Source organism: Wyeomyia smithii, chromosome 2, assembly GCF_029784165.1.
Source record: "Wyeomyia smithii strain HCP4-BCI-WySm-NY-G18 chromosome 2, ASM2978416v1, whole genome shotgun sequence".
Taxonomy (NCBI): Eukaryota; Metazoa; Arthropoda; class Insecta; order Diptera; family Culicidae; genus Wyeomyia; species Wyeomyia smithii.
Window position 1 is genome coordinate 29048560 of NC_073695.1, and position 27020 is coordinate 29075579.

General features: G+C 39.6%; 1 protein-coding gene across 3 annotated transcripts; it reads left to right on the forward strand.

The window, feature by feature from the left end:
* The first annotated feature begins 184 nt into the window (after positions 1-184).
* LOC129722368 (unconventional myosin-Va) lies at positions 185-25874 on the forward strand. Of its 3 annotated transcripts, none has more exons than XM_055675759.1 (12): positions 185-885; positions 18241-19290; positions 19350-19596; positions 19704-20260; positions 20367-20387; positions 20703-20816; positions 20877-21313; positions 21384-22603; positions 22950-24063; positions 24132-24501; positions 24560-24823; positions 24886-25874. In XM_055675759.1, the coding sequence occupies exons 1-12, from the start codon at positions 859-861 to the stop codon at positions 25117-25119; spliced, it is 5655 nt and encodes a 1884-aa protein (XP_055531734.1). In that variant the 5' UTR covers positions 185-858; the 3' UTR covers positions 25120-25874. The 3 variants fall into 3 exon arrangements, with proteins under 3 accessions (XP_055531734.1, XP_055531736.1, XP_055531735.1); XM_055675760.1 differs by having other exon boundaries at positions 189-885; positions 21384-22348; XM_055675761.1 differs by lacking the exon at positions 20367-20387 and having other exon boundaries at positions 188-885; positions 21384-22348.
* Positions 25875-27020: the final 1146 nt, after the last annotated feature.

Here is a 27020-nt window from a genome sequence, read left to right on the forward strand (position 1 = left end):
AGAAACATCGCACTTTATAAACGTCAAAACAACCTGTCATCGCGAAGTTACTCAGCGTCAGCTCTGCCGGAATGTCTCTCCGTGTCTTCGGAACTCTCAAGTTTCACACATGTTTTTCTCGTTTTTCTTCGCTCTGCTGTTGTGCTTGACCTCGCGTAAAACCCGATATTCCATAGTTTTGGGGCTGGCTAGCGGTCCAACGTTGGGGAGCACGAGTGAGAGTCTTGCCATTATTGCCGTGTCGTGACTCGTGATGTGAGTTCAGCAGTCTCGAAGTCGAGCGAACTGTTCTTAGTTGGAGTTGATTTGACACGGGACGTGGACGGGTTTCCGCATCTATCCTATACTGCTCGACGTTTTGTGCTGAGAAGGTGTATTTCGCTACTTTCCCACGACTGCAGCAGGGTGGCTACATCGTACATGTGGCATTTTGTGCAAGATAATTTATCGTTCTTCATTGATTAGGCAACAAAAAGCCCAGATTATAGCTTTAATCGAAAATTGTCTCAAGTGTTCTTCACTGTCAATAGTCGCTGATCGAGTGTAGAAAAACGGCAGGTGAAATTGAAAATTTGCTGCAATTATCGTGGAAGATTGGTAGTGCGCTTTTGTTGTATTGCTCAAAGTGAATGGTGCCCCACTCTGTGAAGCTCTGAAAGTTTCCGAGAGCCATAATAAGAGTCAGTGGCAAAATGTGTGAAAATTTACAGCCCCGTTTAGGTAATTTGGATATCTACTAGTCGTCTGTGCATTGGGACCAACTTTCGGAACATCTTGAATTAGGCGAATTTTCGAACGGCTGATGATCTACGGCGGAGAAAATATTCGATACGGAGGAAAATCGGCCTAACAAAAAACATGTCATCGACGGAACTCTACGTGAAGGTAAATACGCAAAATTATATGAAGCATCGTGTGTATGGGGAACGGCAATAGGGTCTGTATTAAAGAGGTAGTAAAACACGGTTTCTTTACTATAGTTAATGTAAATACATTCCGGATATAAGTTGACAAGAGAAAAAGTTAAATGATTGTAAGTAGATACTGGAATGAATAACCAGGTCAAATTTTGATAACGCTTTCAAGTAGATTTTCTGCTTCTATTTGAGGCTACGCAATAAAATATACCAAAAGTATCAAATATATTACCATATATCCAAAGTGGAAAGTATTTAAATTGAGCACAGAAATAAAATGAACATCCGACACAGAGGAAAAAAATGTAAAAAAATGAGGTTGACTTACCTCAAACAGTAGCGTCATTTGTAAGGTTACAGAGTCTACTTTAACAAAGTGGGTAGCCGTGGACTCATAATCTTATTTCAGTAGAATCACGCCAAATTAAAATTGTCCACATTTTACGTGAACACAAAAAATTTTAATTGAGTTCGAAGAAATTTGTTTCAAAATTTAGTTCGAAAAAATAGTTGTAAATCGCTTGAAGAAACCAAATAAGAGCCCAAATACAACTTTGAGTGATGAAAACACGTTTTTTAAACTAAAACAAAAATCGAAATTAAATCTAAAAATGATAATTATTTCCAAAACCTGTTGAGACCAAAAAAAAAATAATAAAATTTACATTAAAAGTCGATTGCCATTTATGAAATTTTCACACAAAAAAAGGTATGGCTTAAGCATGAAAATAAAATAATTTCCAACTTCTAGAATGATCAGAAAATTACATGATCAAAATTCAGCTAGAAAAACATCTCAAATCTAATAACTTAAAAAAACAACTACAACACAGAAAAACACCAAACACGAAAAAAAGCATCATCAACTTTAATTGAAGCTGCATAAAATCTCTCGGAAACGTACCTAGTTTAAAACATCTTGAAACCACTTCGAAAGGCTTGAAAGAATGGAAAAGAATGAATCCCGAATTTAGCTCAATATGATCGAAAAACGACTTTGAATGCTAGAAAACGCCAATGAACACGCCACTGAAACAATAGAAGTAATGGTTTGGACTTTAATTAGACAGAAAAGGTCAAAATGAAATATGATCAAAAAATAGCCAAACAGGATTATAAAATGCTTCTTAGGTACCAAAGAAACAGGAGAAAATAAAGATTCGTCTGTAATTATGTAAAAAAATCCCTGAAAAACGGATAAAGCAAACTAAGTATTCCGATTCAACTAAAAATGCTTGGGATCGCTTTTGGAATCCAGGAAATCATTGAGGTAATTTCAACGAGAGGAACAAATGCAGCCCAATGGTTAAAAATGCAAAGCAGAAATTGATTTCAAATTTAGCTTAAAATGGCTTCTCAGCTGAATGCGACTAAAGACAATTTTGATTCCATTCCATAGCCTAAAAAACTCGAAAGTTCATCTGCTAACGAGAGAAAACAAAAAAAGAAATTACCTGAAATTTTTTATCTTATTTTACCTGAAATTTTTGAAAGGGTCTCAACATGTTTGAAAAACCTTTCCAAAAAAAAACGAAGAGGTTAAAGAAGAAATGATTCAATACCGATGTTCTTTAGGTGGTAAATAGCAGGGCAGTGTCCGGTAATAACTCCTGTGCCTGATATCAATGTATTTAGTCCTTGACGAATAGATAATTTCTTTCTCTCCAAGACTGATAGCACTCTGATTGTCACACTTGATGATGATGGGCTTGCTCGTACCACGAAGCTCGGCCAAAAATCCTTTCCACCAGATTACTCCCTGAGTGGCTGATAAAAGCGCCATCTACTCGGCTTCTGTTGTCGATAAGGTAACTATGGTTTACTTTGGGGAACTGCAGGATATTGCACCACCACTTTGGATGAACACGTAGCCGCTGAATGAGCGTCCCATCCAGTTACTCGTCGAATACTAGCATTAATTCACCTGACACTGACATGGGTCCTTCTTGGAGATCCGAATGATTGAGCAACGTTTTCTTCGTTGTCGGTCTTTCATTAAGATTGATAACGTCTCGACTCTCGAACACTTTGTTGCTTGCTGAACTGTATAATTGGTATGCCTTGGAACACTTCGAATAGCTGACTTAAACACACGCTGATTCAATAGATCGGGCCCGTGAATTTCTCATAGGGAGTACCGGTATCACCTTTCGTCGGACATCGGTTTATGAGACACACCGCGGTTGAAGATGCTTCTGCCCAAAATTTCTTGCCCAATTGGCCATCGAACATCAAATACCTGGCACGTTCTTGAACAGTACAGTTCATGCGCTCCGCCAAACTTCTGCTGCGGGTTGTAGAGACGAAATGGGCTTTAAGGTAATCGTCAAACTGCTCACCGGCGAACTCCTTGTCGTTATCGGTTCGAAGGCACTTCCATGTCTTCCCTGTTTGTTTCTCCTAGTACACCTTGAACTTCTGGAGCACACCGAAAGCTTCTCCCATGGTTCTCAGGAAGTAGGCGATGAAAGTGACAATTTGCTGCCACCAACCAACGCTAGCTCCATCGATTTACACACATCCGGATGGACCAGTTCCCTGAATTTCGCTGTTCACATTGACATAGCCTAACCGTCTATGCCGCAGCTCCATGTCAGTGGACTGGCGCGCCACACCTGCGCTGGATTGACCAAATCAATTTAGCTTGTAAATTCTTGCAGATTCTCACAAATAGCAGGTTCACCGTAAGGTCTGGAATACACAAGACGTTTGAGATGGGTAATGTAGAGCACTTATTGTTCGCATCAACACTCACTTCTATGTTGCCCACGGCAACAACCGCCAACTCGGATGCGTCCGCCACATAGTTGGATTCTGACACTCGCTTTGCATTGACCAAAATGTTCTCCTGCCTGCACGTGTAATTTCCTGCCTCAGAATTCACTCTTCTGGTGTACTGCATTGCCGTTTCACCGCCATTGATGCCGGCATCCTATTACTGGGTCTCTTTTCGTCTTCTTGGCTCTTGGATTTCTGTTGCCGCTGCTGACATTCCGAAACATAGTGTGTAAGCTTCTCGCACTTTAAACACTGGATTCCAGATTCATCCTGAAGGATTTTTTAATTCACCCATTCGGCGGTTCACTTGATGCTGGATACGTCCATACCCGTTATCAATGGCTTGTACTTCTTGAGCAGACCCATCATGATAACCATACACGGGCACTCGTCGTTGATCGGATATCTGATATCCTGCAGCTTGTGACTGGTCGTAAAGATTTAGTCCTCGTATTCCTCGACGGACAAACAGGGTCGGCGTCACACTATTTTCCCGAGTGAGTAGTGAGGAATAGGGAAGATTTATGGGTGATAAAGGCGTAGCTCATCTGAACAAAATTTTTCAGAAAATCGACAGTGCATCGAAATTAGGGTGTCATTTTGGAATTTCGGTTAGTAGTAACGTTTGCATTGAAAAATGAAATTGGGCAAGCGCGCCGACTTGGGTATCACATCAGCCACAGCAGCACCTTCTTAGGGAACTTGATGTGTGAAATGAATTTCACCTCGGAGCTCACTTTCGTCGTGGGGGAAGTAAAATACGAAGTGCCCTGCCAGTCGTTACCATCCAGGATGAGATAGGTCTCGACGTCCATCACCACCACATCGTTGCGATTCGCCGGGAAAATCGACTCGATCATCTTGGCTCCGAGACCAGTGGACAGAAACGCCAGGTACTGTTTTCACCGGTCAACGTTTGCACCAGACTTACGGCCAAGCACACGGAGCGATGCAGCCACTTTTCCCTGGTCTTCCTCTTCAGCATCAGCTCAGAGTCGTCGGCCGTCCGGAACCGGGCTTTTTCTCGATGCTCTGATTGTTGTATAATAGTACCAAGATGTTGAAGATTCCGGAACGGGCGCATCCGGCGTCTGTTTGTCTCACGATGTCCGTTTTCGACGCGGCGGGTGCCATCTTTGAACGCGCACATTTTTTAACGAAGTAACTTAACTGTTTTCGCCATCACGGTTAGAGTTCGAGTCATTTTTTTTTCTACTGACTCATGGGTTACTATGATTGATGCTACATGGGTAGGTTCGTCAGTGCATGTGAAGGTAAACCCATGAAAACAGCGAATTTTGTGCGTTTTTATCAGTGCAATGAATAGGGTTTTGTCTTCGCGAAAGAAGTCTCCATCCAAAATTTAAGCATAATCGGACTCCTGGCAAGGTTTCACTTACAGTCGTGAAAGTCACATTTTATTGACCAACGAAAAAATGCACAAGAGTAACTCTTGAAGTTTCCGAAATCGAAATTTTGTTTGATAGCAAATCTCTTAGAAATGCATGAAACATCGAGATCTGGTGTTATCTCATAAAAACTTATTGAAAAAAAAATCTTCTTTCAGAAATATGGAAACTTTTGCGTTGGGAGACTCGAGCTACACCTGAACAGGAGACTCTCCCAGCTCGAACATTATTTTAATTGCAGGAAATCTAAGTTTTGGAAAAAAAACCCGGGTATACCAAATCGCGACGTTTAATAAATCCAAAAATTTTAAAATTTTTGACCGCATTGAGGCTCTGCTACCCAAAGTCCGATTGAGCTCAAATTTTACATCGGAAATTTTTTCGAGGAAACAAAACTTTAGTAAGGTATCGTAAATGAAATCCGGAAAGTTGATTTTTTTTGGAACCTGGAACCAAACAATCAAAAAATTTCGGAAATAAAACTTATTCTGGTTGGTACAAAATACATAAATATATGAAATCTAAGATTGAAAAATGATAGCAAGCCGTAACTATATTATTTTTTTTTATCCAGAAGCCAAAATTCAAAAATGTTTGATCGTTTAAAAAAAATCGGAAATAAAGAAGAGTAATTTGAGATTAAGAAGGGAGTTTTTTAAAGTATTTAGCAAGTATGATTAAAAATTGTCTTCATCAAATATGTTCACGTGAATTTTAGAATAGACGCGTTTGAAGCAGCCAAGAAAAGGAGCTGTGTATTGTTATTTTATTTTTTTTTAATAATAATTTCTGTATTGCATCTGCAGCTTCGAAAAGCTGGATATGAGTACAGTATCGCTACGTATTTACCTGATTCTAAATAATTGCAGGTTTTTAATAGTTTTTGATTCGGTACAAATCAAACAAACACTTCTTTCGTTACAACAAGTCTGATACTGTCATGACTAATCAAAGAAAACAAATATGGGAACGATTTAAAAAATAACCCTTTTCCCTAGGAAACTTTACAACTGTACATAAATCTGTAGCTTCATAACCTCTGGCCCAACGATATCCATCAACCAATCTGTCACTCGCACATGTGCGTGGCAATTTTAAGTTTCGAACATAGAAAATATTTTTTTTTGCTTCTGCCTGTTAATTCCGTGTGGGTAAGTACCCACAGGGATATTTTCCGAGTGGGTTTTACTACCCATACTACCCACAAACAATCCTCCAACTCCATCCGCTCCAGCTTCCGTAGCAGACTTATCTTCCGATACTTTCCGCTATCCTGGGGAGACGAGCATTCTGAACGCGATCATAAATGTACCGCTTGATAGGCAAATTGTGGCCCACGCAGCGTAGTCAACACGGGCTCGAAGTTTCTCCTGGTGTTGATGCTGCTAACAGGAATCCTCTGCTCGCCCGTTCTTGCTTGCCGATTGACGCTGGTATCCGCACTTAAAACAGAGCCTTGTCTAGGTGTTCTTAAGTTGTTCCTTCCACTCGAGGTCCTTCGGCACTGGTTCTTGATCTTCTTCTAGGACAGGAACAAACCATACGTCTCCCGATCTATTCAAAGACATTTTGGATAATCAAGATGTTCACTGCTTCAAGTCTTGATGCTCACAGTGAAAGAATACAGTAAAGTCGCTTTCTTCGCGGGGGATACGTGCCGCGTAAAAAAAACCGCGTAAATTCCGGAATCCGTGTAAAAAAAAACCAGTAAATTCCGGAATCCGCGTAAAAAAAACATCGTTAATTTTGCATTCCGAGTGAAGGGAAACCGAAATCCGGGCAAAAAAAAAATACCGCGTAAATTCCAGAATCCGCGTTAAAAAAAAACGCGTAAATTCCGGAATCCGCGTAAAAAAAACCGCGTAAATTCCGGAATCCGCGTAATAAAACCGCGTAAATTCCGGAGTCCGCGTAAAAAAAAACCGCGTGAAAAGCGACCTTAGTGTATTTCACTTTGTTACTTCGTAACTATGGAGCTTGCCTGGCTCTATAACCTGATAAAAATAACAAGTCTAGTTGATTTGGTTTAACAATAGAGAATGATTTTTATTCACCACAAGATGGAAACGCTTACTACGCTAACATTAGGCAAATATTTAATCTTTTTCATATTCCGCTTTCTGTGTATACAAGCTAAGAATTTTGGGTACAAAAAACCATCAAACACCTGCCCTCTCATCCCGTAGTTTTTCAATAATATTTTTAAAGTTGAAAAAATAATAGAAGCTGTTGATTATAATATACTTTTTTTTTGCTAATATTTGACATTGTTTTGGTTCCATTTATCAATGTTCTGCAAGCACTTTTTTCGCGCTAGGGCCTACTGTATCGGAAAAATTCGATTGTGGAAAATCGGAAAAAAAATTCATCATTTTTTTCTTGATTAGAACAATACAAGCCCGCGTCATTAGAATCACGATGGAGAAAAATCATGACCTAGGTCCGGTCTACAATGAGTTAATGAATTATATTTGACCGCAGCGCTGAATTTCCATATAAAACTTTTAACAGTACCTAAACCGAAACGTTACCTGCCATGTGAGTAAATAAAATGCAAATACAACCACTCACTAATCAAGTGTTCCATTTACTCTGTCTTCCTCTTTGTTTTCACCGGCTGCTACAGCCAAGCTGGCGTAAGTTTACATTAGCCTGCTGCCGGCCGTCAATCGGAAGGAAACAGAATCGGTACGAAGTAAGCAATAGAGCACACTATCCAGTGAAATGTAATACCTATACTATTGTCCCTCCCCATTGATAAGTCAGTCAGCACCGGAGGAAAATTCCGCCCTGTAGTAGTTGGCTGTGGATTTTTCTAAGTTATGAACGGACTCTGCAGCTTCCTAATCATTCATATGTTTACTGTTGTTATCTCTGAACAAATAGATTCCTTATGCGTGTTATTTGAGGAGGGGCTAACAACCAGAATCATTTAACCTTCTCATGTTTAAAATAGAAGATCTTGCTAACAAAATGTTACACTATAAATAAATAATGAATAACCAGCGAATAAAGTTTTTCAAGGTCAATATTCAATTCTGGTGGAGAAATATGTTTTCAGTTTTCACGTATGGCTTCGTTACGTAACGCAGCTACTGCTACTGCGGATCCTTTTATGTTTACTGCCTAATTTTCCCGACACCCACCAGTTACTCCAAACAGCGAAAGCATATTCGATGTTAATATTTGCAGGTCGTAGCTTCCATTATCGACTTTGGCATTGTACTCACATATAGGTTTATAAATAAGTATATACCGAGTATTCGTTCGCGGGTTGACGCTTGGCTGCTGCCACCTTTAGCGCGACGGTAAGGTGAGTCGACGTGTACCGGATTACTGCGCGACTTGTGCCACGAAGCGGAAAGAAGTCTCCGGTAGTACCTATAGAAGGCAGGATGACCTATTTCCGAGGCTTTGCATTACGAAGTCGGCGTTCGAGGTTGCCGGGGAAACTTTTGGATTTGCTCTTTCTTAACCTTTTCGCACTTAACGTTTCTCGCTCGCGGGCAGCTCGTCGTCGCTATTGCTGTAAATGTTCGTAATTAGGCAACTCTCGAATATATTATGCTCTACGCTTGATAGTTGCATCCAAGTGCTTCGCAACATTTGTTATCTCTCAAGAACAAAAAAGGCGGAATTAATTTGCAGGCAGCTTTTGTTGTACTTTATGCGGCTAATTGATATTTCATTAGGCTTTTTAACAATGTTGTTGTTTTCTTACTACGTTTTAGGGCTATGCCTTTTATGTTGATTTATTACTCTTTGAAATCATGTTGTTGCAATAAAGTAGCTATTTAAAACTTCAATTGAAGCAAAGTAAAAATAGGTACTACTTAAAAAAAAGCTTTCCGAGCAAAGCGTGCGGCGAAGTTTTTCAGACGAATGATTTCGTTATCAGTAATTTCATTACCTATTTTGATACCAATTGTATACGTCACTCAAAATATGTGATTCATAAGTGTGACGGGTTGCGATTCAAACTTGCAAGTGTTCTTCTTCTTAGAATGAATCATAGGTTACTTGTGTTGTTTTGTTTTATTCATACCTCTGGAACAATCACATTGCTGTAGGCTTTTGCTGGACCACTTTCGAATGCATCTGTCAAACTTGTTTTTCTGTTATATATTTTGTACATGGTCAAGGTCATCACTTCACCGGGTGTGCAACCATGCTGCGCAGTCGTACTAGAATCCTATCATGCTGTAGTAAAAGCACCAGTTTTGGCTATAGTGTGTTATACATGGAAATGTTCGATTGTTCTACCTTCACGTAATATATTCTTCACAGATATAACTCGAGTACTTACCGAGTCGTCATCGTGTTAAGGGTCCTAAACAATATATGTAGCGAATAGATCTAAGGGCGGAGTCCACACAAGTTTTTTTTTTTTGAATAGGTTGAACAATTGTTGCATGTTGTAAATAGCTATCTGGAGGCATGGTAAAGCTAGAAATCTCGTTTTTTACACGAAACAAATAGAAAAAAAAGTGAAGAAGATAGAAAGTGTATAAAGTGGACAAAACAGTTGCTCTTACCCTGAGAAAGAGTAAGCTTTTATTGCATAACCATCATGACCATTACTATCTAACACATAAAAACAAACATTCGTTCACTCTTTCTGCTCAAACTTGAACCCTCTCATCGATCGATATAGATATTTCTCCCCGGCAGAGTGCATTTCCGCAACATATGGGATAAGCACGGACAGGCAGACGGCACTTCGCTCTGCTCTTCTCGTAACATTATGTCACTGCAGTTTTCCCTTTTTATATGACACACGACGCTCGAATTTGTCAGCAAGTGGCACACTTTATTAATTAGGCGGAGCACAGCCGGCTATCGTTACATTTGATACTGGCTGGGGGTGTCGTCATCACGAGAAAGTTGCATCTATTTTACAGAACGATGAAACATAATTATTGACGATGTGTATTCCATGCTGATTATGTGTCTGAATATTTTGGTTTGTTATAATATCTGTTTTTTTGTATACTTCTAGAATTTTCTCTTAAAATTCTTGATGAAAAACACAACACTCGGCTCAAGCAATCTGATATACCCACAGTGGGCCAACCTACTCTTCTGAAGTTTCGTCCTCGACACCCTTATCTTGAAGGTGTGGCGCTGGTGACAAACCGTTCTACAGGAATTTCGTTCCCGCTTAATGTGTGTTAACAGCAAATCTGCTTGGCTTTATCGATTGAGAACATCGCCATCAGAATGTAGTGAATGTTGCTTTGTTCGGAACGAAAAAAAAATGACTTTTTCTCTATAAAACAAATGCATGTCACGAGGAAATGCGATATCTTCGAATAACGCATTTCCTTGTGATATGCATTTGCAATAATTCCCGTAACAGAAAAAATCAATAAAATTGTTGATTAGGCCGCATCCCTCTCTTTTTCTCTTTCTTACTTATGTTTCCTCGAAATAACGTTTATTTGAATAACTTTCTCATTATTCCCATCCCATTTCCCAATCCATCGTCCATGACTGTTGATGTTTTTCTCTGGTAGCATAGCCTTACATTATATTTCTGTCTATATCTCTTATGCGAAGCAAAAATATTCGCTTATATTACAATAGCATCCCGATACGCTTATTGCAATTAAAAAAAGCTGCGTATTCATCAAGATTTTTTCCTAAACAGTAATTTTTCAAAAGGGCGTATTTAAAAGTTAATTGAAAAATCCAAACAAATGATCAAGCTGAACAATTGTTATGCTTTTCCTAAACTTGAATATACTAAGAGGAAAAAATCAATAAAATTTAGCAAATGATTGCTACGATATGAATTCAGCAAACAAATTAAATACTCATGAGACGCATCAGACGCATAAATTTTTGATTACAAATACAATTCCCTAAAATCGCTTCTATGCGGTTTTCGTACATTACGCAGTTTTCATATGGGTTTCAGAGTTTGCGCTTTTTTGTTACACGGTGCCCATGAATTATTTTTAAAAGATACTTTTAAGAAGTAAAGTAATTGCATGAAAGTTCAAAAGGAAGCTCCATAGCCGCAAGGTTACAGAGTCCGCCTCGGTAAGCGGGTGGTTGTGGGCTCGAATCTTAGTAGAATCAGGCCATTTAGTTGTCAAAGGACTTCAACATGGATTTATTCTCAGGCTCCCTTCAGGTTTCCTTCAAGCTGAATTCTACAGTACCCCTAACAAAAACAAGTCGCTCCTCTAATAAAACTGGTCTGAGGTATGTATGATAGTTCCCTTCAGGGAATTTTTACTAGGCGATATTGGTAGGATCGAATGAGGCTCGGTATTGTAGAGCAATAAGCTTGAAAGGGAAGGGTAAATCTCACACACAAGCCTGGATATGAATGATAAGCGTATCACTTTCTTCAATAGTAGTACTGGCAATAATCTGAAGTGCGGAGTGCAGAAAACACCTGGGCAATATCACAATAGATCAAATGTCTCTGGGCGCAGTGATGTGTCCACACAGAAAAATTAATCGAAGATCAAAGGACAATGTTTCTAGGACGAACTATTTATGTTTGAAAAGGACGATTTTCCTAAAATATAAATAATTTTCAATAATGCATTTTCCGGTTCAGTGACACAATTTTCAGTTGTTGTTTTATTATTATTATTATTATATTTATTTATTTCATAATTCATCCGACTAAAGTCTTAATGAATAAATTTAAATATAAAAGTATATGGCTGGGAAAAGCCGCCTTGGAAGGCCGTGAAAGCAACTTTCAAGCTGGCATAAAACCCAGCATCTTTTGAGAACAATACATAGCATAGTACAAGCGTAAAATAACATAGAAACAATTCATAATGTACAATCAATTACTAAAAATTAAAACATCGTTGAGTTGGTTGAAGAGCAGAGCCATTTGGCGAACAGGTCGTAGTTCGTACGGTGTGCATTCGTTTGTAGTAGATTCTGGTTTCTTCGATGACGAAGAGGACAATACAGCTGCAGCAAAGTCAGGATAGCTGGACAATCGTACCGGCCTGTCAAAATGTTGTGTGTCGTTTTGGCAATTATTTCCTTACGGCGCTGCTCAAGGGGTGAGACTCCAACCAACAAGCAAAGGTTTTCGTAAGGTGGTAGATGATCAGGATCTCTCCATGGCAATGTACGACAAATCTTTCTAACGAAAAGTTTTTGAACTCATTCAATTCTTTGGATCCGTAAATCAAAGTGCGGGCCCCATACAACGCACGCAGTTTCCAAATTGAGCGCACCAAGGAACAGTAAAGAGTTCGCAAGGTACCGTAGTCAGTAAACTCTTGGCCAATTTTAAATATTAGACCAAGCTGGCGATTAGCATTGGAGATCATCATCGAGAAATGTTGCCTAAATGTTAATTGAGTGTCCAACTAAACACCCAAATCTGAGACAGTGTCGCTAAGTTGTAAACTTGTGCCAGCAATGCGATAGTTGAACAACAAAGGTTGCTTTTTGCGCTGGAAACTAATCACAGTACACTTAGGAATGCTTAGCAACATGTAATTACGATGGCACCAGTCTTTAAACAACTCAATCAGCGATTGAAGCCTATGGCAATCTTCAAGAGATTCGATGAGTTTAAAAATTTTATTATCATCCGCGTACAGCAATCGTGTGCCAGGTGGTAGAACTTTTGTAACATCATCGATGAACGGCGAAAAGAGTAGTGGTCCAAGTAAGCTACCCTGGGGAACACCGGAACTGTTACTGAACCAAGTCGACTGCGACTTACCCAGCTTGACAGCGATCTTACGATTTGGTAGGTAGGAATATAGCCATTCCACCAATCCAGTTGCAACTCCAACCTTGTCGAGTTTGGCACAAAGTAGCCCATGCTCCACACGATCAAAAGTAGATTTTAGATCCGTGAAAACAGCATCGATCTGAAGGCTCCGGTCCATACCGCGGAGCCAGAAAGAGGTGAACTCCAGTAATTTGGTTGAAACAGATCTACCGGGGTAAAACCAGTGTTGCGCAGTAGAAATGTATTTTTTCACGTTAAACATGAGATGATGATGGATAATGGCTTCGAAAACTTTGAAGCAGGCACACAAACATGAGATCCCACGATAATTTTCAACGTTCCGCTTATCACCTTTCCTAATACCCGGAAACATGACTGATTCTTTCCAACTACTGGGAAATCGATGTCCTAGCAAGGAAAGAATAAAAATCGCATTTAGCGGTGATTCTAGGTTGTGAATTTTACGAATTTTAGAACATATGTTTGCGAATTTTAAAATGTATTTCTTTCTTCTTTTTTTGCTTTCTATATCTCAAACATATAACTGGATTCATAGATAGATAGATACAGAAAAATCTTCGCTTCAGATTTTTTGTTCGCAGAATACATGAAAATGTCGACCAATTTGAAACAGGAAACTCTCCTTAAAATAGTATTTGGTGCAAATTGTGCTAAAAATTTTTCTGCGCCATCTCTTTCAGTTACTCTTGATTGATTTTATAACTTCTGTTGCCCTACTTGATAAAATATCTATATTTTAGGGTTTTTAGCTCTCTATTAACAGAAATTCGTCTACTTACATATTACGGTTCAGTCATAACTGAGAGCCTGAAATTACCAATATTCATCGACTTGATACAGAAAGAAAATCGGGAATTTGAAAATGAACCGGGAAAAAACGGTAAGTTCAATACCAAACCAGAATATGCATAGCAACTGAGAGCAGCGCTACCCACGGAAAAGCAGCTTGGCGCAGCAGGTGATGCAGAAATGCTGCGAATACAACGTGCCAACGCATCATCTATTCATCGATTTCAAATCGGCATACGACATAATCGATCGAGACCAGCTACGGCAAATTATGCAGGAATACGGATTCCTGATCAAAGCGACGATGGATCAGTAATGTGTGTAGTTCGAGTATCAGTGGCACTCTCGAGCACCTACGAAACTTTAAGGTTTAAGGCAAGGTCATGGTCTCTCGTACCTATTGTTTAATATTGCCCTGGAAGGTGACATTAGAAAAGCTGGAAATTACATGGGTGGCACGATATTCTAATAGTCGGTTCAACTGTTTGGCTTAGGCGTCGTACACAAATTACGTAACGCATGAAGGGGCGGAGGGGGGGGGGTAAAGTCTGCGTTACTTATTGTTACATAGGGGGGTAGGGGGGCGGGGGGCAGGGGGCGGGGGGTAGCTGAGATCGTTACGTAACTGTGATGTTTGCTCAAAATTGCAAATTTGGAGGGAGGGACAGGTTGTCCAGCGTTACATAATTTTTTTTTTGCCGCTGTGCATGTAGTTTTGAGGGCTTTGAGCTTAATTTATCATAATGATCCCACCACTTGGAGAGTTGCGATTTTCAGCTAAGTTTTCAAAAAGGTCAAGAGTTTTTAAATGGCTAATAGTTTAGTTTACCTCGTGAGTCCAACCGCTTAGAAAGTTGTAGTATTCAGTAACTCAATTAATATTTTGAGAAGAAACTGTGCAATTTAAATTATTATTTTAAAATTTTTATCAATGTTCAATTTCTATTATTTTGATTTTAAATGTGTGTTCATAGATTGAATCGTGGATTCCTCAAAATACGTTCCATTTGCTTCAATTATTGCTTTGTTGACCTTGGATATACGCCGAATAAGTAGCGATAGAATGCGATACGTATTCTTAAAACTCTACTGAATCGATTGAACATTGAGATAGAGGGCCGAAATGAACTCAGATTTTTTTTTTCTATCCATCGAATTGTTTCTACATTCTATTTAACCCTCTAGTGCCCAAGTTAATTTCTAGACGGGCTTCGGTAAAATCAATATGAATCATTATAAACAGTTTTTAAGTATTTATTGAAGCTTTTTAGAGGTTTGACTGAAGCCCGCCAAATGGCGATCTTGGGCACTAGAGGGTTAAAGATTATCGCTCAAAACTCAATGCACTAAATTTAAACCATCTAAATGCACCAATATTGATCGCAGAAAGTCACTTTTAGCCTACTCTAAATAAGAGACTATAACTATTCTACCGGTGTCATCCCTCGTTCAGCAATACCCACAAAGCTAAAATTTACGAAATTTACACGACCTGGTGGTTGCTGATTCTTTCGAGAGTGTTTCAATTATAACACTGTTTTTCCGTTTTGTATTGACGCTGCAGGTAGCGAAAACAGCCTCGGTAGAATAGTTTAAAACACATGTGCGATATACGCATGCTTGACCACCACTGGTGGTATTAGCCGATGACCGGACCTTTCTGGGTATTAAGAATCGAGTGATCAGTTAAGGTAGCGGGGTGATTCCGTACTATGCCGTACTATATTTCTGAACAATTTTTCTTAATTTCCAGCAGGTCGGAATCGTGAGATTAGTTAAATTCAAAATACGACAAAGCTTGTGCTCACTAGCGCCACATAGGAGTGAAGTTCCGCACTGAATTGGCAACCATACAGCAGTCCCTGACCTTCTGAACAAGTTTGCTGGAGACCATAACTTCTATGTCTTCGAAGACACCTTTTCCAGGTGATGCTGAACTTCTTGGGGGTGCTGCGGTATTCAAACTGGGTGTTGCAATACTCAGTGAAGCGATTCCAAACTTATGGCGGGTAGTGTATATTGAACTTAAAATAGATGAAAACATAACTATAAATAAAATGTCTAAAGCTTAAAACTGTAACAACGGCGTCGGTCTAGTGTAGTTGGTGACGTTTCCGCCAAATTGACCCATGTGGTCTAGATTCGAATCTAGCCGACACCGGAAGATTTTTATGAGGCGAAAAATCTCTGGAATTTCCTTCCGCCGCATGAGGAAGTAAAGCTGTTGGCAACGATCCTTTAATGAAAGGGTCATCAGTTATGGTCCTGGGTGGAGTCGCTTTTCAAGGCGTCGGTGATAAACACAACAGTGTCGGTACTAGACGGACGGAATATAAGCGAAAAAAACGTATCATAAACTTGAACTTCTTGAGGCCAGAAATTTCATAAGTTATGTCAAAGAAATGGCGCTTCTAAAGACCAAAAGTAACAAAAATGATTTTAAATTCATTTCAGAATTCATGAAATAATGTTTCTAAGGGTTTCGAATGTAGATCCTGACTCCAAATTTCAAAAAAAATTAAAAATTTAAATTGCTTGAATACTCCTTTAAGAATCAAAAGACATTTTCCTTTAAAAAATTTGAGGACATAAAATTTTAAAATTGACAAAACTTCAGAAAACAATGTTACAAAATAATGAAATCCTATCAATAACCACAAAAAATCAACTAGAAACCGTTTAAATAAAAATATTTCGATAAATTTATTTCGAAGGGTCTTGCAGTAAATCCTTTTTGAGGGCAAACACTTTAAAAAAAACTTGAATTATATTATAACAGTAATAAATTTAAATTAATGTAATAAAAACCCTGAAATCCTGACACAGAAAACACAAAACAAGTTTTTTATTGAGACCGGAGAGGTAAATACTTTTTTAAAGTAGCAATAAAATTTTAATAAAGCCGGCAAAAGATTAATAACATCAATATAAATGAACTCCAAAATTGAGTGATTTTCAATTATTTTTGAAGCTATCAAAATGTGCGTTTGAACACCAAAAAATGGGTAATAATAAGGCTTGAAAATGCAAAAAAATATTCTTAAATTTTTAAATTAAACATTGCCTGAATCATTACAGATCCACGAAAGGCGAAAAATTATCTCTAATCGAGGTCAACGAAAATCTGCTTAAATCATTTTAAAACCTACCCAAAGTAAGCTCAAAGTTAGAAAGTCTTACGTAAGATTGATAAAATTAAAATATAAATGAAACCTTACAAAACTAAAAAAAAATAAAACTAATTGTATTATTTCTCGCTAAGATCTTAACACTTAAACCCTGGGGAAGCGTGGATTCACCTTAGCTGACTGATTCTGTATTTTACTTCGTATGCTTAATTTTCAGTTTTAATAACTTTAACATGGTATTAACTGAATTGGTTTACAAAAACAAATTTTCTTCTTCAAAAGATTTTTTTCTTGAAAAAGAAAATCTTTTATGAGATTGGTGGGGGGAGGGGGGTGGGGGGTAATACAAAATCTTATTATGGGAGAGAGGGGGTCGCAAACTTTTGAAAAAAAAAGCCCTTGCGTAGTTTGTGGATTGCGCCATTCAAAAATATTTTTAATTGCTCTTAAAATTTGTAATGAAGCTTGAAAACAATTCATAATATGTCTATAGCTTGAAATGATAGCGAATGATCCTAACCCTCTCTCTACCATGGTTACTCTAGAGCACCACAGGTTTGGATGCAAAAAGTCTTCCGAAATATTTACCAATACTACTCAAAATGCATAAAAATATTCTTGAACAACATACTGATAGTGGACAAGTTGAAACTTACTCTACAATTTGCCGAAAACCTTATCCGGGAAAAGAAGCAAAGCACAAATATCAAATCGCTTTAGTTAAATAGTTTAGTTGAACCAGCAATCAAACTTTGAAAATCTGAAACAACTGAAAATAATTCCGAAGAATTCAAGAAAATAAATAAATAAATAAATTTGATGTAAAAATGTTCTAAAACATGAAGCACACATTGACCCTAAATCTTGAGTTTAGTTGAGTGAATTGGGGAAAATTTTGAAATAATGACAACGACTTTTTTGCACGTTACATGGAATACTTTCCGTGAAATACAGCGGTTCCGAAAAGCCCCAAGTGTGCCCTTATTTGAATAAATTTGAGTTGTTTAAAATGGTTTGTTGTCAGTCGTTAAAATATTTTCCCCAAGATTTTTGAGACCCGCTTTCGTTGAGGATTGAAAAAATTCAAGATTTTAATTTAATTTCCATCTGTAATGATTTGTCTAAGATACAACAATTGTTCTTCGAGTGACATGTTGCAATAGTAGGTATTAATTACTATTATGATGAAACTGTTGAAATATAATTTTACTTGGCTTCCAACCTTGGTCAGAAAGCAAAGGAAAGGTAAAATAAAGTAGTAATTAAAAGTATAAATTTACAGTAAACGAGGGGTTTATTCATTTGATTATCCAAATGCTGTTTCTTTATTCAATCAATATGGGCTTTCAAACAGTGATCCGCTCTCAGCGGGAATCGCTCATATGTACAATATTGTATCTCAATCGTACATCATACGAAACAATCAATACAAGAAATTAAATTCGATTTTTTTCTCATTCCACATTCTACAGGACGCCCGCGTCTGGATTCCCCATCCGGAAAACGTTTGGCAGGGGGCGGTTGTTCTTAGCGACTACAAGGAGGGAAGCAGCACACTAGAGCTCATCACCGACCGACAGGTGAAGCATACGGTGCAGCTCAAATCTAGCGGCGATCTTCCCCCGCTGCGTAACCCTGCCATTCTAATCGGGCAAAATGATCTCACCGCTTTGTCCTACTTGCACGAACCGGACGTCCTCTACAATCTGGAGGTTCGCTTTTGCGATCGGCATGCCATCTATACGTATTGCGGGATCGTACTGGTGGCGATCAATCCTTACGCCGAGCTGCCGCTGTACGGAACGGATCTGATTCGGGCCTATCGTGGTCACTCGATGGGTGAACTGGAACCGCATATCTTTGCCGTGGCGGAGGAAGCGTATGCTAAATTGGAGCGGGAAAAATGTGATATTAGTATAATTGTCAGCGGCGAATCCGGAGCAGGAAAGACCGTATCGGCGAAGTATGCCATGCGGTATTTCGCGACGGTAGGCGGAAGTGAATCGGAAACACAAATCGAGAAGAAGGTTTTGGCTAGTAATCCTATTATGGAAGCGATTGGCAACGCAAAAACAACGAGAAATGATAATAGCTCAAGATTCGGTAAATTCACTAAACTGTTGTTCACTAATAACCTGTCGATGATGTCTTTGACTGGAGGTACCATGCAGACCTACCTGCTGGAAAAGTCCCGAGTGGTATTTCAAGCTCCCGGAGAGCGAAACTATCATATATTCTATCAGCTGTGTGCATCGCGACAGCAGTGGCCCGAGCTGATGTTGGACCATCAGGATAAGTTTCACTTTTTAAGCCAGGGGAAATCGCCCGATATCGTTAAAATTTCCGATGAGCAGCAGTTCGAGGAAACGATGAAAGCTATGAAGGTTCTCGGTTTCGATCGAGGGGAGATTAGTGATATCCTGAAAATACTGGCAGCGGTTCTGCATTTGGGCAACATTGAATTCACCCACAAGTACAAAAAACAAACACAAGAAGTAGACCAAGAAGCTTGCACTGTAGCGGTAAGTGTGTTATAATTGATTCAAGATTCTCGTACAAATTCTGACACGTTTTTTTAAAGCCGGACGACTTGCACCTGAACATTTTCAGTGACATCCTGAAGCTAGATAGAGACGAGTTGCGTAAATGGCTTATCACCCGGCAGATCGAATCCATCAACGATAGCGTATTGATACCGCAGAACAAAACCCAAGCCGAAGCGGCTCGCGATGCTCTGGCGAAGCACGTATACGCCGAAATGTTCCAGTACATAGTGCAGAAGATTAACCGCAATTTGGCTGGTTCGAAAAAACAAAGCTGCTTTATCGGTAAGTTGCCGGCCTAATGCATGGCCATGCTAATAGAGTGTAATTTTGGTTTATTTTTTTGGCTTCTGGTGTGCTATCGATGGTCATTTAACACTCGCTTTTAACAGGCGTCCTGGATATCTATGGCTTCGAAACATTCGACATAAATTCGTTTGAACAGTTTTGCATCAATTACGCCAACGAAAAACTCCAGCAGCAATTTAATCAGCACGTTTTCAAATTGGAGCAGGAGCAGTACCTGAAAGAAGGTATCGAGTGGACGATGATTGATTTCTACGACAATCAACCATGTATTGATTTGATTGAAACAAAGTTGGGTATCCTGGATTTGCTGGATGAGGAATGCAGGATGCCGCGAGGCTCAGACGAATCTTGGGTGGGAAAACTTTTTGAAAAATGCACCAAGTACAAACACTTTGATAAGCCCCGGTTCGGGACAAGTGCTTTTCTAATAAAGCATTTTTCCGATACGGTTCAATACGAATCGCAAGGATTCCTGGAAAAGAATCGCGACACCGTTTCCAAGGAGCTTGTGAACGTACTCGCGCAGTCCGGAATGAAAATGTGCCATAAACTTATGACTGCACAGGATGAAGTACAATCCCCTTTGTTGGAGACCAGAGGAAGCGGTGTGAAGTTAGTAGTCAGTGCAGCCAAGAGCCAGGTAAGACGCCTAATCCCCAAGAAAGCTACCCCATGAATGTTGTGACGTTTTCGCTAATGTGTTTGTCCCATATTTGCTTCTGTTCTTCTCCCCGTATCCATTTCAGCCGGCGGACAAACGACGAAAGGTTTGTACTCGTTTTCAATGTTTTGTGCATATTTTTTTTTTCAAATTTACTTTCACCACATGTATGAAACTAAAAAGGAACAGTGAAACTAAAATCGACATTATGCTAATTGATGGTGATCGTTGGATGATTTCTTCTACCGTTGTCAGCAGTTAGTGTATTATGTTGATTATTCACGTTCCACAGTAGAAACGTATATGTTTTCTTACACCAAGTACTTCTGTCTATTCCTTTGGTATCGGTTTCCAATGTGGTACCTATATTAGAATTGTGCTAATCGGATTTGCACTTATTGTCTCTTTTTACCTTACGCAGCCAATGACCCAAAAGCAGCAAAGGAAAACTGTCGGCTCACAGTTCCGAGATAGTTTGACGCTCCTGATAACCACGCTCCACAACACAACACCGCACTATGTGAGGTGTATTAAGGTATGTTGCAATGGTGGGCGGTTTTATTTTAGACTTTTAAAAATGATTTGCACTTAACAGCCAAACGAGGACAAGGCTGCCTTCAAATGGGAAGCTCCAAAAATTGTCCAACAGCTACGAGCTTGTGGGGTGTTGGAAACCGTCCGAATCTCAGCCGCTGGTTTTCCCTCGCGCTGGATGTACGAGGACTTCTACGAACGATACAGGCTGCTGTGTAAACGTGTACAAATCGTCGATTGGAACGTCAAGGCCACCTGTACCAATATCGTCCGCAACTGGTTGGTCGACACGGACAAGTACCGCCTAGGTAAAACGCAGATCTTTTTCCGCGCCGGTCAAGTCGCCTACCTAGAGCAGCTGCGAAGTGACGTACGGAAAAAGCACATTATACTGGTTCAATCTCTGATAAGGAGGTTTATCTGTCGAAACAAATATTTGCGGTTGAAGCGCACGTCTCTTGGTCTGCAGCGTCATGCTAGAGGGATGCTGGCACGAAAGTGAGTGTTTTGCTTATATTGCTTGTGATGTTATTCTAATTCAAATGACTACTTTCTGATATCATTTTAGGAGGGCTGATAATCTGCGGAAAAACCACGCAGCAATCAAAATTCAACGCTTCGTTCGGGGTTGGCTCAAGCGCACGAAATATCAAAAGATTCGAAAAACGATTCTTGGCTTGCAAACGTACGCTCGGGGAATGCTTGCACGGAGACATTTCAAAACGGTCTTGGATAACTACAAGGCGACTCAGATACAGCGATTCTGCAGAGGTTATTTGGCACGTCAAAGGGCACACAAACGGTTGGCCAACATTATCAAATGCCAGGCTACTATTCGGCGCTTTCTGGCGCGCCGTCTGTTCAAGCGCATGAAGGCGGAAGCCCGAACTATTTCTCACATTCAAAAGATGTACAAAGGCCTGGAGAACAAAATTATCGAGCTGCAACAGCGCTACGATCAGATATCGAAAGAGAATTCTTCTCTGAAGAAGCAAAATGTGGAAATCCCCGAGATGCGACAGAAGTTGGAGTCGATGAAACGCCAGGAGAAGGAACTGAAGGCTTTGAAGATACAAATGGAACAAAAAGACGAAAAACTTCTGCTTGTAATCAAGCAGCTAGAAAACGAACGGGACGAGAAAATGATTTTGCTGGAAGAGAAGCAAAAGGAAGAGGAGGAGCGACTGAAGGAACGAAATTTGTTGGAACAGGATCTCGCAAAAATGCGCGTTCAGGTTAACGAGTTTAGTGACGTTACGAAGATCGAGCGTGATCGACTGCTTTTACAAGCTGATTCAAATGAAATTCATGTAGCCTATCAACGAATGGTCAAAGATAAGGATCAACTTGAAAACGAGAATCATTCGTTGAGGCACGAGTTGCGCCGCCTCCAGAACATTATCAGCAATTCACATGAGCTGAAAACACACTCGCGTTCCGTCAGCAATGCATCCAGTACCAACGAGGAAGACTTTGGTTACAATTCCGGCAAAAACACACTAGAAATCCATCGCTCTCCGCAGTCTCATGAAGGTGAAATCAATAATAATGTTAAGCAAGTTAGCGGACATGTTAGTGCTAGTACTGTCCCTCTCCATTCCCAATCCAACATTTTCCATTCGACATCGACCGCGGCTGCTAGCTCCCGTAGCAGCAGCAGCAATAATTCATCTATTAGTAATTTAAATAGTTATAGCACATTCGACAGCTTGTCGAAGGGAAAAGTTCCTACGGTCGATTTCGAGCGAGTGTATAAGACACCGCCGGAATCATTCAGTATGCTGAAAGGTAGGATAGCTTATTCTTTCGTCATTTCTGTGTGACTAATTACTTACTAATACTAACTGGATGTTGTCATCTTTGAATGCAATCGAAGAGGATTACTCTTGTTAACGTTGTCTGATAAATATGATTTCAAAATGGTTCTTTCTAACATCAAACTACAGGATACGGTTTCACTTTATGCCGCTCTGCGGTGAACAGTCAAAAGCTGTGTTCTGGTGTTCCTTGAATATTTCAAACTACCTTTTGGCCTTTTTTCAACGGCAATACACTAACACTAAGCTAACCAATTCTAATGGTCTTGTACGAAAATCCATTTCCTATAATAATGCACCTCCTCAACTATTTCTAGATCATTCAACACCGAACACAAACGAGTCACCGGAAAAGGATCAAACGACAATAATTTTGAAAATGCGCAAACTATTCGAAGAAGAGAAAGCCAAGAGTGATCAACTGCGCAAAGAAGTGGCCCGGTTTCGAAAGAGTTCCTCCTTCAGCACCGAAGACTCGATTAGGGCCTCCGAGATGGAGGTGGAATTCGAGAAACTACGACAGGACTACAATCTGCTGCGTAACAGCATTAAACGGGGCGTTGAGGATCGCGAAATGGAAGCGCAGTACAACGCATTGCAAGACGAACTCAAGCGCCGGCGAGACGAATGTATATCGCTGAAGGCGGTTCTCGCGCAGCAGAGCCAATCGTTGCGAACGCTTGGGCAGTCGCAGACGAATCCGAACGGCAGCGGTGACATCAGCATGAAGATCCACGACGAAGGCGAGCTGATGGAAGTGTACCAAGCAACGAAACTGGTCAATCGACAGTTGGAAGCCGAGCTGAGTGCGATGATGGAAGCAAACAACGAGACGCTGGTGGAGAACAACAAGATTATTGATGGGTTGAGAAAGGAAATCCAGAACTTGCAAAATATACTGCAAACTCGAATGGAAGATCCATCGGAAGGTAATGTGGATGCTTTGAAGCAGAGCGAACAGTATCTGAGGCATGAGCTGAAGAAATCAACAGCTGCGTACGTGGAACTGCAGGAGCAGGTTAATGATCTACTAATCAAGATCAACGAGCTGACGAAGAAAAACAACATTCTATCGAACCGGCTGCGAGATCACGGCCTAAATGATTCGATTTTGATGAACGACGAGTTCCAGAATATGGTGATGGTGAAGAAAAAGGCTCAATCCTACCAAGGTATATTGAAATACCGCAATGAAGATGAGAATAAAATCATTCAACGGTTAGTAACCGATCTGAAGCCACGAGTGGCTGTTACTTTAATACCAAATTTGCCCGCCTATGTGGTGTTCATGTGCATACGGTACACCGACTTGGTGAATACCGATCAACATGTGCGGTCGCTACTGACCCGCTTCGTACAAATGATTAAAAAGCTTTATAAATTGCCGAATACCGCAGAAGTGCGTGTCATGTGGCTAGTCAATACCCTCACGTAAGTTGAACATGTTACGGATTTTAATAGCGTTTTAAATTTAACCATCTTGTAACTCTCACTTATAGATTACACAACCTCTTGAAGCAGTTCGGCGGTTATCAGGAGTATATGCAGTACAACACCGAAGCTCAGAATCTGCAACAGCTGAAGAACTTCGACCTATCTGAGTACCGGCAGGTGATCTACGAGATGATCATTCTAATGCACGGAGTCTTGTTGCGGCAGATTCAGGAATCCATAAAACAATTCATAGTCCCCGCCATTCTGGATCACGACGAGACGGCACGCGGTAAAAGTCGTCGAACAATGTCCCTCGATGCGTCGCCCGAGGAAAACCGGGAGCCAAAGACTCTAGTGCAGCAATTGGAAACCTTTTATAAGCATTTGTCCAGCTTCGGAATGGAGAATTACTACATAGAGCAAATCTTTAAGCAGGTGAATTGATCAGTTTGGAAAGTCCAATGACATGGACATTCAATTTCATTCCTTCCAGCTTATGTACTATATTTGCGCGGTTGCTGTTAACAATCTGATGCTACGAGGCGATCTGTGCATGTGGAAGACCGGCATGAAAATTCGCTACAATGTCGGTTGCCTAGAAGGATGGATCCGTACGAAGGCTATGGATCCGGAGGTGGTAAAACCTTTGGAACCGTTGATTCAAATATCACGCATTCTTCAAGCACGAAAAACTGAAGAGGACGTTCAAACGCTGCTAGAACTCAGCACCTGTCTGACAACGGCGCAAATTTTAAAGGTTTGTAGACCGAAGTTGAGAGTTTACCGATATTTTTAATACTATTTTTATACTCTTCGTAGATCATCAAATCATACACAACGGATGATTGCGAAAATGCGATCAAACCGATATTTATCGAAAAGTTGACCAAGCAATTGAATGAACGGTCCGCTCAGAGTGAATCGGATACGTATATGATGGACGAGGAGGTCGTCAGCCCCTTGGTTGTGGTGTACAAGTACAGTGAGATTAATCTGGAGGAGATAGAAGTTCCTGAGGAACTTAATCTGGAGGGATTAGTCACCAGAATTTAAGCAAACGGTAAGCAAAATTGTTCTTCTACCGATTTTTACGGTCAACGATAAGAAAAAAAAACATATAGTGAGAAAATTTGAAGAATAATGTAAGTTGTTAAACTACTGTTGAGAGGAAATAAGAAAAGACATCGAAGATGTATATTTACACTTTTTGTTCGTTACCAGTTGAAAATGTAATATTTATGCAAGCTCTAGCATTCTGTTCGAATGTTATTGAACAAAACAGAACACAGAGAATCTGTGTTTAAACCAGAAAAATCGGCCTTCAAACTGTACTAAAACTGGAAATCAGATTTAAAAAATCAAAGTTTTCCGCCTTCAAGTTGTTACAAAGTTCAAGTGCATTTATTAGTTTTTGATCTTCTTTCTGAGAAGTCTCTCACAATAAGATTCTATCTAGATTATTTTTATTCTGCTAAATTTGAAATCTACGGCAAAGAGAACACTTAGCAAAAGAAATGAAGTGCTTCAAGGAAATAGTATTTATTGAACCGTAGAGAGCTAATATGAAAGAAAAAGTATTATCCAAATATACAGCCTGTGGCATCCTAATCATTCAAATGTCACAGACGTACACCCGTAGGACAGAAGTATAGCAAAAATGTTCCATAATATACTTACAAGAATTTATCGTGATAGAAAACAAAAGTTAATGTATTTATAAGCCGTGAGTAGACAAATTATGAACCAATAAAACAGAAACAAGTACTTAGTGTCTACAGTTATACTGTATACGCAGTGGATATATAAAACCATACGGACGATTATGTGCAGAGAAAATTCCTTAGATGTTTAAGTTTAGTTATAAGAATCATTCATCATATCTAAACAGGTCTTTAAAGCAGGTAAAGCCTAAACCACGAAGGCGATATCTTGTACAAACCTGAAAATTAACTTGGAGATTTTCTATCAAAGCTTTGGTTGATGATGCGAGTACATTCAAAACCCCGTGAATATCTCAAGTCGTTCGAAAAGATGTCCTATAGATCAAGTGTAGGAAAACAACAACAGCAGTGAAAAATAATCAGCCATCGAAGCCATCGGTCGACAAATGTGCTTTGGAACTCAATCGGATAAACATCGGAGAACAATTTAACATTCACTTGCGGACACGTGTCTTGTCCTTTAGTTTCCGATAACACAATCGTCATGGTTACAACTAAAAATCATCAAGTTACTTTTGCAGTCCTCGTGTCGTAGACTCTAGAATTGAACGCAGATCGGCCTCATGGTTATCGACAGATGGTACAACGTTCAATGCTTCACTAGTTGAATGCCCGCCTGCTGCAAGAGTACAATATTTATGGACACTGAAATTCAAGGAATTCCTACGTGAAAATGATTGTTTCCAGTAAAATGCTATTAAGAGTTTTACAACCTTATCTGGAAGATAACAAAATTAAGTATAATGACATTCGCTTCTGCAGTCCAACGAAATTCAAATCGCAACATCCTGGCTGGATCCATCCGGAAAACAGGTAAAATGTCAAATCCTGGGATAAAACTTACTTCAGACATTACATCAACATACATTTTTGTTCATTCATTAGATAATTCTTTTATAACTTCAAGATTATTGTTATTTTAAGGTATAAAAAATGTACGTTCTTCATGAGATCGATGACTGAAATTAAGTTCTATATGACAACTGGGCGGTTTTAAGTATTTTAAATCTCTGTAGCATTGCACTCTCAGTTATTTATTTTATCTGTCTATTGCGGTCGATTTCATAATTTAAAACTTCATCTTTAATCTTTAATATTTCCATAAGAATTGGTTCCAATGGAACTAACTGATCATGTATCGTGACACGTCTACAGTTAAAAGTATTCCGTGCACGTTTTCCACCCACTGTTTATGGAAAACAAAAAGAAACATACGTGTAGGCAGGCACACAA